Source organism: Trichomycterus rosablanca, chromosome 8, assembly GCF_030014385.1.
Source record: "Trichomycterus rosablanca isolate fTriRos1 chromosome 8, fTriRos1.hap1, whole genome shotgun sequence".
In the NCBI taxonomy this organism is placed as follows: Eukaryota; Metazoa; Chordata; class Actinopteri; order Siluriformes; family Trichomycteridae; genus Trichomycterus; species Trichomycterus rosablanca.
In genome coordinates this window covers 38,190,120-38,203,317 of record NC_085995.1, presented here as the reverse complement: position 1 = coordinate 38,203,317, position 13,198 = coordinate 38,190,120, and the positions used below count along the sequence as shown (strand labels likewise).

At 40.7% G+C, this 13,198-nt stretch overlaps 1 protein-coding gene across 1 annotated transcript in view; it reads right to left on the bottom strand.

The window, feature by feature from the left end:
• Positions 1-1,915: 1,915 nt before the first annotated feature.
• Positions 1,916-13,198, bottom strand: part of tcirg1b (T cell immune regulator 1, ATPase H+ transporting V0 subunit a3b) — a 34,762-nt gene continuing 23,479 nt past the window's right edge. Inside the window, exons 9-20 of the mRNA XM_063000863.1 lie at positions 12,162-12,374; positions 11,055-11,205; positions 9,576-9,715; positions 9,226-9,383; positions 9,050-9,140; positions 7,925-8,043; positions 7,616-7,829; positions 5,912-6,025; positions 4,779-4,865; positions 3,983-4,103; positions 3,201-3,372; positions 1,916-2,615 (exon numbers count right to left, since the gene is read on the bottom strand). Coding sequence (XP_062856933.1) covers positions 2,531-2,615; positions 3,201-3,372; positions 3,983-4,103; positions 4,779-4,865; positions 5,912-6,025; positions 7,616-7,829; positions 7,925-8,043; positions 9,050-9,140; positions 9,226-9,383; positions 9,576-9,715; positions 11,055-11,205; positions 12,162-12,374 — 1,665 coding nt within the window. The 3' untranslated portion in view covers positions 1,916-2,530. The remainder of the gene's footprint in view (positions 2,616-3,200; positions 3,373-3,982; positions 4,104-4,778; positions 4,866-5,911; positions 6,026-7,615; positions 7,830-7,924; positions 8,044-9,049; positions 9,141-9,225; positions 9,384-9,575; positions 9,716-11,054; positions 11,206-12,161; positions 12,375-13,198) is intronic.

Sequence of the window (13,198 nt, the reverse complement as noted above, 5' to 3'; positions counted from 1 at the left end):
CACAGTAATTACAAAATAGACAAAATATATATTTATACAAAAAATAGAAATGTTTTTTAAAATGTAAAAAGTGTAGAAAATGAGAAAATTTTAAGTTGAAATTAAGAAAAGAACTTAAAAATATAATTAAAAAAATAGAAGCAATTTAAAGTGAAATAGAAGTAATTAAAGTGAACCAGTTGTGCAAAAGTGACAAAGTAGTGCAGAAACTGAACATAATACTGAACATAAATTGCAAAAATGTAAATGTTCTCCTCAGTTTACCATCTGGTCAAGGCAGTTATAGCAGTGGTGGAGGAATACATAGAGCATGGTGTGATCCTCCATACCTATTCAGGCTGTATTAAAAAATATGAAAAATTTCCCCCTAAAAGGAAAACAATGTTGAACAAAAAGTCCAACATATGAAAGTCCTTGTAGTAAATAGAGAGATACAGATCAAACCCAGGTCCTCAGGGCCCATGTTGCTGTGTAGTTGTGTAGTTATGTACTGCACTTTTAAAACCCACCTTTTTGCTAAGCACTTAAGCTGACATGTACTTACTAAAGTTCTTATTTATTCCTTGTATTAAAAAACCCTTGGTTCTCACAGGTTGTATTCTTGGACTGTTGTCTACTTAAACTAGAGTTAGGTAATGTTCACTGTGGAAGCTCTTCTGTAAGTCGCTATGGATAAGAGCGTCTGCCAAATGCAGAAAGTGTAAACGTTAAAAACAACAATTACATCTGAATTATGCATGTTTTTTTCTCCCAGTTTTGTTAGACTAATTTTTTTTGTGCTGCCTGGACTAGTCCTTCCCCAATTACAAAATTACACTAACAATTTTAAATGATTAAGATTTAAACATCATGTTTTTTACACTTTGGTTACATTAATGACAGGAAACGGTAGTTACTCATTTCACAAGATTCATCAGTTCACAAGTTTAATATCAAACACAGTCATGGACAATTTTGTATCTCCAAGTCACCTCACTGCATGTCTTTGGACTGTGGAAGGAAACCCACACAGACCTGGAGAGAACATGCAAACTCCACACAGAAAGGACCCAGACCACCACACTTGGGGATCAAACCCAGGACCTTCTTGCTGTGAGGCGACAGTGCTACCCACCGAGCCACCGTGTCACCCCAGTGGAGATAGTGGTAGAGAGGCATATGCCAACAAAGCAATCATGTCAAAGCAATGTCAGCAATCATGAAGAATGACTCCCACATTCTCCATAAAACACTACAGGGGCAGAGGAGTACACTTATCAATGTATAATCTGCACTGGACACTTTCTGTAGTTCCTGTAATAGCTGTACAATCGTATACTTCCTGCACTTTAGGAACAGCTAGAGTTGTAAATGTAAACATACTGTATACTTAGAGACCCTTGAGGCCCTTGACTTCATATGAATGTCAGATTGTAGGGTTAAAATTTCTGTATGTAACATGAGATCTGAATATTCTTGGTCAGCTTCTTCCACGTATGAACGAAACAGCCGTCTTTGCAGCGGTCATGCCCCAATAGAACCGTTTTTGTGCTAGGTTGCACTCATCTTCACAAACAGTGCAGATAACAAAAGGAAAAATGCAAAAATGGCACAAACTGACTACTGATGGATGAAAACTTTCTAGATTAGCGGTGCTGTAGGCAGGCTGAGGTGTAGCTACAGTAAGAAAGCGCATATTAAAGAAACAGTGGCCACATTTCAAGCTAATCACGTTGACCTGTTTGAATGAGGCACTGCACGATCGACTGGTAGATTGCGATCGACGTATTGGGCACCCTGCTCTAATGAAACACTGTTCAAACTGAAACATAACTTTGAGAAAACGTTTTAGATCATTATATTAATCAACTTCTTTAAAAAAGAGACAGCAAGACACAGCAGCTTGTATTTTATCTTTATATTTATAAAATCACAGGTAAATCATTTCATTAATAAAGCAGGAATCATTAAGTGGCTTCTCATGCAGAAAAAACAAAATCGTTTATCTAAAAACACATAAGATGACAATTCTAGGAAGAAAAAATCCCTTTCTGATTCATATTGAATTTTAAATTCATTAATTAGTACTGATAAAAATGAAACTCGGCCCAATTTACTTCTTTGGCGTTTTTGAAGTTCTTTATCTAGACACAGACTGAATAAATCAGAAAATGTCTCACATGGATAAAACCTCCCTGAGTTACATTTGCTTTGTTTAACTTGAATTAGAGAACACGTTTATAATCATACATATTAAAACTGCTAATAAATGTTAGTTTTTATAGAAACAGGTGCAATTAATCTGATGAGCTTAACCAACCCAGATCTTAATCCTGACAGTTATAAAATCCCAGAAACTGATTTCAGATCAGCATAAAAAGTGTTTTTTTTGTTTCACCATCATGACGACCATTTCAGAAGACGAGCTTCTTCATCGTAAACCACATCATGAATGGAGGAATGCCAGTTTTGAAATGTTCAAGTTAAAATACAACAGCGTGATTTTCATTTCATTTTCATCGTAATTATGTGATATTAGGCATCAATTCATTTATGAATCGTTGATTATAGAAGCAAAGGCGAATGGACTGAGCTTGTAACCCGCTCCACTGTAGAACTTATTCTGGAACTCCACCCTGGAAAGGAAAAAAGGAGTCAATACATTTATACACTAGAAGAAAATACTTAATTATTAGCAGTAAAACAGCATAAAAGAAAACAATATCCATATAAACATGCACTATTGTAATAAAAAAATTTTGTCCAATAAATTTCCATTAACCGTTTAATCCTGGTCAGGGTCACGACAGGTCCAGTTCTACCAGTAAACACTGGACGCAATACCCTAGAGACAGGGTGCCAGCCCATTGTATGTCTGTGTAGACAGCTGGCCAGCCAATAGCACTGCTAAAATCAAACCCAGGACTGACTTTTTTAATGAACGGAACTGATACACACTGACCAGAAATAATGTTTATTATTGTCACTTCTTCAATTAGTGAGCTTGAACCATTCTGCTGGTAAAAATACCTGACTGATACCTTACAACATGATCCATTTGATGCTTTGTAAATAATATTCAAAACACAAAACTTCAAAGACACCATACATAGCAGAGAGAAGGAAATAAAATGAAATTAATAATAATAGTTTAGATTCTGCCCTGTGCAGGTTTCTAGGCCATACTACACATTAGTGTGTGTGTGTGTGTTTTTTCTCACCAGTGAAGTCGAAGTGCATGCAGAAAAGCCGACAGTCCCTCCATGATGAGCAGAATAGAAACCGTCAGTACAGCGAAAAAAGCAAAAATGGCCACCATGACGATGCCTCCGACGTAGCTGGTCTGAGCAAAGGAGATGTGCATCACCATCACCCACAGTACTTCTGATAGCTCTGTAAAACACACACACACAGACACACACTTAATATACATTGTAAACACAAAGTCATTCATCCTAAATATTTAATCACATTTTGTTGATATGCACACATCCCTCACTGTTAGGGGTTATTCATTAATTTCCTTCCTACCTACCCTGCCCTACCTATTCTATCTGTTTCTCCTAATCGTGTCACCCCTTTCAGACTCCCAATGGGTCACAAGGGACACAAGGCAAGAGATGGGAGGAAACTAAACTATTAGAAGAATTTAAACTCTTCATGGACAGAGCCAAGGATCAAACACACATTCTCGGGACCCATGCTTCTGTGCAGCACCCACTCTACAGGGTGTATTGTTGTTCTATATTAGGGGTTTTCCATCAAAGTTTAAACCCAAATCTTAAATATTTAAGGAACTTTAATGTGTAGTTGAATTAATTAATCAAACTGCTTGAGTACTGTGGCAGATGGGAAGTCTCGGGCAGACAGGTTTTATGCCTACCCACACTATTATTAGAACTTTGTTGGATGGTAAAAACCCTAAAGTTTGGTATCACGCAATAATTCTTCATCATTTACACCAAATTCACTGGAACCATTCTTTGGAAACGTGGATACTCACGAGCGTGAGCCAGACTGAGCGCCCACAGACGGAGGTATGAGGCGGTGTTGGAGATGCAGCCCAGGCAGTACTCTATTGTGTGGATGGCCTGGTGCATGAAAACATTGGCTCCATCAAACTCCTGTCCAAATAAAGACATATAAAGTATTACAAAATATATTAACATACAATTAAAATCACAACATGTTTAAAATACAAGTACAAGACTGTACAAGACTGACCAACAGTTTTTACCCACAGGCAGTCAGGCTTGTGAACAAACATGGACTGTCACATACACAACTTACCTCATGAACATTGAACCTCCTCATACAATGCACAATTGCACATTAAAATGACTGCTGCTACTTGCACATAATGTTGCATAATTTGCACCTTGAAAAAACTGCTGCCATATTCTCAAACACTGCATATTATTTCCGCACCTTATATGACTGCTGCTATATGCCTTTTTTTACAGCCTTAGTTTATTTCTATTTTTATTCCTTGTATATAAAATTTTTTTATAGTTTAAATTTTTATTTTTAAAAGTGTTTATACTAAGTTTTTATTCTGTTTAATTTTGTTCTTATGTATAATACTGATAATTGACTTTTGGAGGACGAACAAAGTAAGAATTTCATTGTACAGTGTAACTGTTGGTTCTTCTGTGCACATGACAATAAAACTCTTGAATCTTGAAAATGATCTTAAATGGGAACCTGTGTCAAAGTCACTGTGAGAAACTAAAATGCATAATACACAAAAATCTAAGACATACTGGCTTTAAATAAATGATTATTCTTTGTTGGCATACCTCCTCCTCCTCTCCGGCTTTTGTTTCCACGTCCCCCTGTTGAGTATTTACCGAGTTGTTTTCTGCTAGTAGAGGCCGCCTTTCACCCTGCAGAAAAAAAGAGCAAATTCAACATGCAAGTACACACACATATAAGCAAACACAGCAAAAGTACCATATACACACACATTTTAACTAGAGGCGTAGGTTAATTAAGCCATAATTCAAGTGTCATATCAATTATAGAAGTAAGTGACAATCATAGGCTCAAAGGTAGGACTCTAAATTCTTCATTCTTAATGCTTAACTTCACAGATTTTTAAAGAAAAGAGCCACATTTCACGACAGTCATTAAATTACACAGCTACAGCACAGCTACCTCAACAGTTGAATGTAAACCTAGAACATCCAGCGACGGTGAGGCTTCATGTTCTGTCTCAAAGACAAAAATTCTTGTCTGTCCACAGAATTGTTTGGGAGTTTTCCAAACTGCTTTACTCTTCGACATTTTTTTTCTTTTTAAATAAGTATTTTTTTATTTTTCACATTGTTAAACTTGAACTTACATACAAACAATGACCACTACACATTATTTACATATACAATATCCAAAGCCTCCCACACTGCATTCAATGTTCGATTTACACCCGTTTATACAGCCATAAATAATAAATAAAAGGAAAATAAATACACATATACAAACCCCCAACTTAAATCTTTATAATACAAACTTCTCCAGTGTCCCAGTATAATAATTGGTGATGAAAAATCCTAGCCACTCTTTATTATTTTTTTTCAAAGAATATTCTTGTAATTCGATCACCAGTATAGTCCAGAAACACAGTCCAGATATTATTACCATTGTTTGAGGTTACTCTTCGACATTTTGACAAATCAATTACTAACTGAATTGCCGTAGGATTGCTAGGACACCTCATAGTGCAAACTAACCAGTAAACGTGAAGCACTTGAACGCTACGCGAATGAAAAACACAAACCTTGAATTCTGATTTTCACAGCTAATTGCATATTACACAATACCGTAGTGTAATTCTGCCGTGTGTCCAGTGCTTTTGGAGAGGCTCTGGACCCACCCGTGATTAAAAAGAAAAACAAATGAATGAAAAATGAGAGAAGAGCACACAAACACTTACAGTGGGCTGGTGTTTCTTTCTCCTGTAAGTGAGGTACTCTTGCATGGGCTTTCCCAGCAACAGCACAGGAACTGAGCACAGAGCCAGAACCACCAGCACCTTCTGTACCGTTATCTACAGAAAAAAGGAGAAAACCTGCTAAAGTAATAATAAATCAACTAAAAACATTAATACATTACATAAACTCAACCCTAAACCTAAAGTGAATAGACTGACATTTCCAAACAAGCAGACAGCCACTAAATCACATTATTGTAGTGGTTTAGTTTCATGGTACTGAATCGATTCGATTATTTTCATCGTGAGCAACATGAAGGCAGACCAGTAATTCTCAACATTACTCATGTAAAGCAGTGGTCGTCATTCCTTACCGGGCCGCACAGAAAGAATAAATAATTAGAGATCGCCACATCAGCAATGAAAACACTGATTCCATTTCCAACACACTTTGGACGTTATTGTCTCCCATCACCCCTAGATGGGAGCATGGCGTTGCAGTGAGAAAAGCTCAGGGTTTCCACTAATTTTCCATCTTTTGTGAGTAGTGCTGTTACCCGCCCCTGCCGGTCTGTAAAAATATATCTTATGTGAAACCGGTCCATGGTTAGAAAAAGGTTGGGGACTAATTCTTCCGCAGCGGTAAAGTACGCTAGCTCACCAGAGTTGGGGTTTCGAATACATCGTGTCGAATCTCAGCTCTGCCTTTCCAACTAGGCTGGGCGGCAGCATGAACGACGATTGGCTGTTGTTCAGGGTTAGAGGGTAAGAGAGTCGGATCATAGGTCCTCATAACTGGTGCGACTGCGGCCCCTGCTGGCTGACTGATGGCGCCTGCACAGGGCTGAGGAATAATGCTGATGGGGGTGTGGCCCTCCGTACACAGTGCCCGTCAAGTGTATGAACTCGACTCGTGCAGGTGAAAAATCTACACGACTAGATTAGGGGAGAAAATTGGGGGGAAAATAGAAAATAAAAAAAATAAAAAAATGCTGATGTAAAAGATTACCTAGCATTACCTTAAAGACTTAAAAGAACAACAAAATACTTTAAAGAATATAATATGTTCAAATCTCAGCTCTATCTCAGCTGCTATACGCCGGCCGGACTATTACACATATACACGATTGGCTTTGTGGCTGTGTGTCTGTGTGTCAGGGTTCCTTGTCTTTGCTGACCGGTCGAGGAGCCTTCATGGGGCGTGGCTCTCTAACAGGTGAAAAGAAGTGACTGGCGAGTGTGTGCCAGGAAAGATAAGCTCCAACTGGCCACAACTGGATTGGGTGAAAAAAAATCTGTATCTATCTTTATATATTTCCTCGGCTTGCTCCTGTTAGGGGTCACCGGCGGATCGTGATCCGCATTATTGATTTGGCACAGTTATTACGCCGGATGCCCTTCCTGACACGACCCTCCCTATTTATCTGGGCTTGAGACCGTCACTACAATGCATTGGTTTATGCATCCTAGCGACCAGGTACCTATAGGGCAATTTAGTGTCTCCAATTAGCCCGGCTGCATGTTTTTGGACTGTGGGAGGAAACCGGAGCACCTGGAGGAAACCCATGCAGACATGGGGAGAACATGCAAACTCCACACAGAAAGGACCGAGACCGCCCCACCTGGGGATCGAACCCAGGACCTTCTTGCCGTGAGGCGACAGTGGCTACCCACTCAGTCCGATTTTGGGATATTAGTATCACTAACCTGACCGTCGTAAAGTGGCGGGTTGTCCTTGTTGTCTGTGAACAGGAACATGTCGATGAAGTGGATGAGAATACTGGGCGCCGAGTCCGAGTGCATGGGACCGTACGTCACCCACTTAAAAATGACCATGACGATCAGATAGCCAAACAAACACAGCATGAACATGAGCTCGGGAATCAGAACCAGAAACACACTGCTCGTCTCCTTAAAGTGTCTAAAAAAGGAAGAGGGAACCGTTTATTACATACAGAAGCTAGAATGCAGGTAATAAGAGAACATACAGCTGGTAACTAAAGCTAATTTACTTACATGAAGTTAAAGACAGACAGACAGACTCCAAAAGTCATGTGGATGATTCCAATGATCACGGACATTTTCATCTTATAGGAGTTTAGAAACGTCAGGTGGTTATTAGCCAGACCCCAGATCTGAGTAAAACAGAGCTCACAACAATCAGAATGATCTCAGAAAAGATTAAGTTTCATATTTAACATTATTATTAGTTTTTATTTATTTATTTATTTTGTTTATGCATTTTCTTCCCTTTTCCCCCTTTTAGCGTGTCCAATTGCCCGATTGCATCATGCTTCCTCTCCACCAATGCCAATCCCCGCTATGATAGAGGAGAACGAAGCTAACCCACGCCCCCTCCGACACGTGGGCGGCAGCCGTATGCATCTTATCACCCACACATTGACGAGTGCAGTGCAGCTCAGCGTTGTGTACGGAGAGACACACCCTGAGAGCACTCTTTTCTCATCTCTGTGCAGGCACCATCAATCAGCCAGCAGAGGTCGTAATTGCACCAGTCATGGGAGAGAGAGACCCCATCCGGCTTAGTCCCGCCCATATCTGAACAACAATCCGACTGCATCTTTTCACCTGCATGAGGCGAGTTCATATGCGGATCGGCTTTGTGTACGGAGAGCCACACCCTGACCCTGTGTGTTGCCTGTAGTGGACTGGCGCCCATGTTCTGAGTGCTTCCTAGCTTGCAGTTACTGTTTCCAGGGTTTCTGGGCCCACCGTGATGAGGATAAATCAGTAAAAATTTATATATAAAAAAAGAACAAATAGCTTTACTGCACTGTTGCTTTGCATTTATGGTAGTAGTGGCTTAGTTTTAGAACAGAAAACTACTGGGCCCTTAAGGAGAGCATGTAACCCACAGTTGCTTAAGATCTGATGATGAACTTCAGACACAGTTAGGTGGATTAGGTGGGTTTACGTGCTACACAGCTTTAGCTCTGCTAGCTTAATGTTATTAATGTGTGTAATGTACTGTGTCAGTGCGTCAATACTCAGCATGAACAATTACACTTGGGATCATCAGCTCTACCCATGTAAATACATCATCAAAACATACACAAATAACGTAAAGAGCAGTTTTACACCAAAAAAAAAGACATCTTAAGTGTTTGAGTGTGCTGTTACCGGATCAATGCCAAACGGGTATGGTCCAGTAAACACTCCAGTAACGTTCGGATCCAGCGTGAGGTACTGGTTCGATTTTAAAGTATCGTCACTGTAACAGAGAGAGATCGTTGCTTATACACACAGAAAAAACAACCCAGCCATGAAAACATGCGTTTGTGTGTGTTTAGACGTACGTCCAGTTGTAGAAAGCGGCATGGGGCCGGATGTGCCAGGACGAGGGGAAGACGGTGAGGCCTCTGCTGAAGCACTCGTTATAGATAGCTCCAGTGTAGATGGAGAACAGTCCCATGAGCAGGATCAGATAGCGTCCTCCGAACATCATCCGCCAGATCTAACAGCAAAAAAGATGAAAAAAAAAAATATATATATATATATATACAACTGAAATCCAGGGTTTAAATCTCAGTGATGCTATTGACCGGTCCGATGTCTACACGGACATGATTGGCTGTCGCTTCTGATGAATGAATGAGTGTACATAAACCGTGGGACAATCTGACTCGGATCTGTGCACATGTTTCACCTCATTGTTGTTCTTCCTCATTTTGGGGTCCTTCTCTTCCAGCACCATCCAGAGGGCGCCGAGGGTCATGAGAAGGCCGTGCCCAACGTCTCCAAACATCACAGCGAACAGGAATGGAAACGTGATGATGGTGTAGAGAGCTGTACAGAGAAAACATGTATGTCATACAAATCAAATCAAATCACATTTATTTTCATGTCACATTAACACAGATGTAAAAGGTGAGTGAAAATCTTAGGTGCATAGTCCCTCACGGTTGTAAATACACATTAAATACAAGATATACACAATGACTTACATACAGTAGCACAATTCGTTTAATATATACATATTGTTGTTCAAAGGCTATTAATGTACAGTACAGCGTCTGTGGGTAGCACTGTCGCCTCACAGCAGGAAGGTCCTGGGTTCCATCCCCAGACGGGGCGGTCCGGGTCCTTTCTGTGCGGAGTTTGCATGTTCTCCCCGTGTCTGTGTGGGTTTCCTCCGGGGGCTCCGGTTTCCTCCCACAGTCCAGACATGCAGTCAAGATAATTGGAGACACTGAATTGCCCTATAGCTGAATGGGTGTGTGAATGTATGTATGTGTGTGTGCCCTGCGATGGACTGGGCACACACACATAAAATTTTTAATCGCGATTAATCTCAGAATTTCATATAGTTAATCGCGATTAATCGCATTAAAAAAAATCTGTGTAAATGTTATAGAAAACAAGGATTTTTAAGTGAAATGTTACAATTAAAATGGTGAACACATTTTATGTTAAATGTACTTATGTTAAAAACTGCTGGGACAAGAGAAAACTGTAAGGGAGTTTATTCACTCACATACTAGGCAGTAAATGTCAGATTGTAGGTTAGAATTTCTCCATCAGCAAACATTGTAGATCAGCGGTGCTTTAGGTGGGATAAGGCGTAGTTATTGTATCAGACTTGTCTGTGGTTGTATCGTGACGATGGTTTGATGGACGTTTCTACACGAAGTGAGTGTGTTTTGACCCTTTGGGGCTTCCATAGTTCATGAACTAACGTGCTCGACTCAGCTTTCCGGTATTCGGTACAGAAGAAGAAGTTAATTAAGTGTAATAAAGTGTTCTGCTCCCGACAACTTGTGAATATAGCGTGTATTTATTTCTTTATTATGCAAGTGCATCACTACCACGATCGGTTACATTATGTTAACAAACCGCAAATGAAAAACGGTGGCAAGTCCGACATTAAAACGTTTGTTCTACCAGTCAAGTGTCAACATGAACTAGAATTTGCGTTAATGGCACTAATTTTTTTAATCGCGTTAAATTGAGGTTGCGTTAATGCGTTATTATCGCGTTAACTTCGACAGCCCTAATATATATATAAAATATATTATATATATATATATATATATATATATATATATATAGTTCAAGTAAAGTAGTGCAGAATGAGTTGTATAACATCTAGCTGTGTGACGTATCGCTTCTGTTTGAGCGGATTTACCTGGGTTGACCTCTCTGTAGCTGGCCACTCCATACGCGTCCACTATGTTCTGAAATCCAGCGGTGAAAGCATTTGTGGGGTAAAGGGTGGGAGGGGACGTGGCGGATGGCAAACGGTTGTAAAAGGAATCAACACTGCTGCCACTCTTCCTCTGATGGAGAGGGAAAGAAAACAAGAATGTAAACCTCAGTCATCTGAAGCAAGTATTTAAACAATTAGGGGTAAAAAATTGATTATTAAGCTCTTCTTGTTTCTGCGCTCGAGTGGTGCAGCAGTCTATTACTCTAGTAATGCTATGGGTCAGTCAGGCAGTCCAGGGTATTCCTGCCTTGTGACCCACAGCTGACTGAACACACTGCTGAAATTCGAACCCTGATCTCAGTGGTGGTAGACTAGCGTAACAGACCTCTGCACCACCCTGAGTGCCTTGTTTATAACGCAGTCAGGTTTCTACTGCTTGCAAGTAAATGACTCAAGTGCAACTTTATATTAATTTCCATGGATTTGGAATGTTTGTGGTCAGGTGTCCACATATTATTGGGCGCAAAGGGTATGTAGCTCATTTTATGCCCAAAAGAACAGGGCTTGACATTCACTGACACACTCAGCATATTTTGGATGTATCAAATCCCTCAGAGGGCCTCAGCCAACCCTCCCTGTTAGAAAATAGCCAATCATGTTGGTGTAGACCGACAGCTGACCGAATGCACTGCTGAAATTCGAACCCTGATCTCAGTGGACCACCTGGAGCGCCTTGTTATAAATCAGGTTTTATTCTTCTGCCTGCAAGTAAATGACTCACGTGCAAGTTTATATGAATTTCCATGGATTTGGAATAAGTTTGTGGTCAGGTGTCCACATATTATTGGGTGCACTAAGTATGTAGCTCATCTTATGCCCAAAAGAACAGGGCTTGACATTCAGCAACACACTCAGCATATTTTGGATGTACACACCAGCGTTACTGCAGGTCAGCAAACTCATGAGGAGATGAAAGTTGGGAAAGTGATAGCGCCACACCCTGGATTTAATGTGTAAAATCTTGTTTTAATGCTAAGCTAAGATAGTTTTATAAAGATCAAAGAAGTGAAAACACTGCGCTCTTACCCCTCCCTCTCGCAGGGCGCTCTGTAGGGCAGGAAGCTGCCTGACGGGGCACCAGGCCTCAGCGATGAGGCACTTGTCAGTTACCGAAGGGCTGCAGAGGTTCAGCACCATCTGAACGGCCTTGGACTTCTGCACCAGCACGCGCCACTGTGGCAGCTTGGTCACGGCCTTCATTAGCAGCTGCTGCAGGTACTGCTCCGTCTCGTTCATTACCTGGTGAAGAAGTGAAGGAGGAGGCGACAGTATGTGAGAAAAGATGGAAATAAATAATGTGTTAGAATTTTTAAAAAGCTCATTAAATGTTTAGCTATCAAGATAAATTATGCAGTGTGACAAATAAGCAATAACAGAGACAGGGGGTGTCTAAACTTTTAAATAAGAGTGTTCAAAAGCAGTTGTAGCCTAGTGGTTAAGGTACTGGACTAGTATTCAAATGTGCTCATGTGCTGGAGCCTATCCCAGCTTTTCAATGGGCGCAAGGCACAAAGTAACACCCTGGATGGTGCGCCAGTTCATCGCAGGGCAGACACACGCCCCCACACACACACACACACACATTCACCTATAGGGCAATTCAGTGTCTCCAATTAACCTGACTGCATGTTTTTGGACTGTGGGAGGAAACCGGAGCTCACGAAGGAAACCCACGCAGACACGAGGAGAACATGCAAACTCCGCACAGAAAGGACCCGGAACGCCCTACCTGGGGATCGAACCAGGACCTTCTTGCTGTAAGGCGACAGTGCTACCCACCGAGCCACCGTGCCGCCCAAGATTTAAACTCACTCATATCGTGATATCGTATAAGACCACGGCGCCACCCGAACACCCCCTCAACCACCAAAACCTTTCACCCAGATTATCTTGTTAGACATGGCGCAACATTAGGAATAAATATGAAATATGAGAAGCTTAATTCTTCTGTCACATGACAAGTCATTCGTGAGCAAACTGGTTTGTTGACTACCAAGGTGGTTTTCCTTGGCTGTATAGCAGATTCGAGAGCCAAAATGCAATGAAGAGGAAAATAATTCATC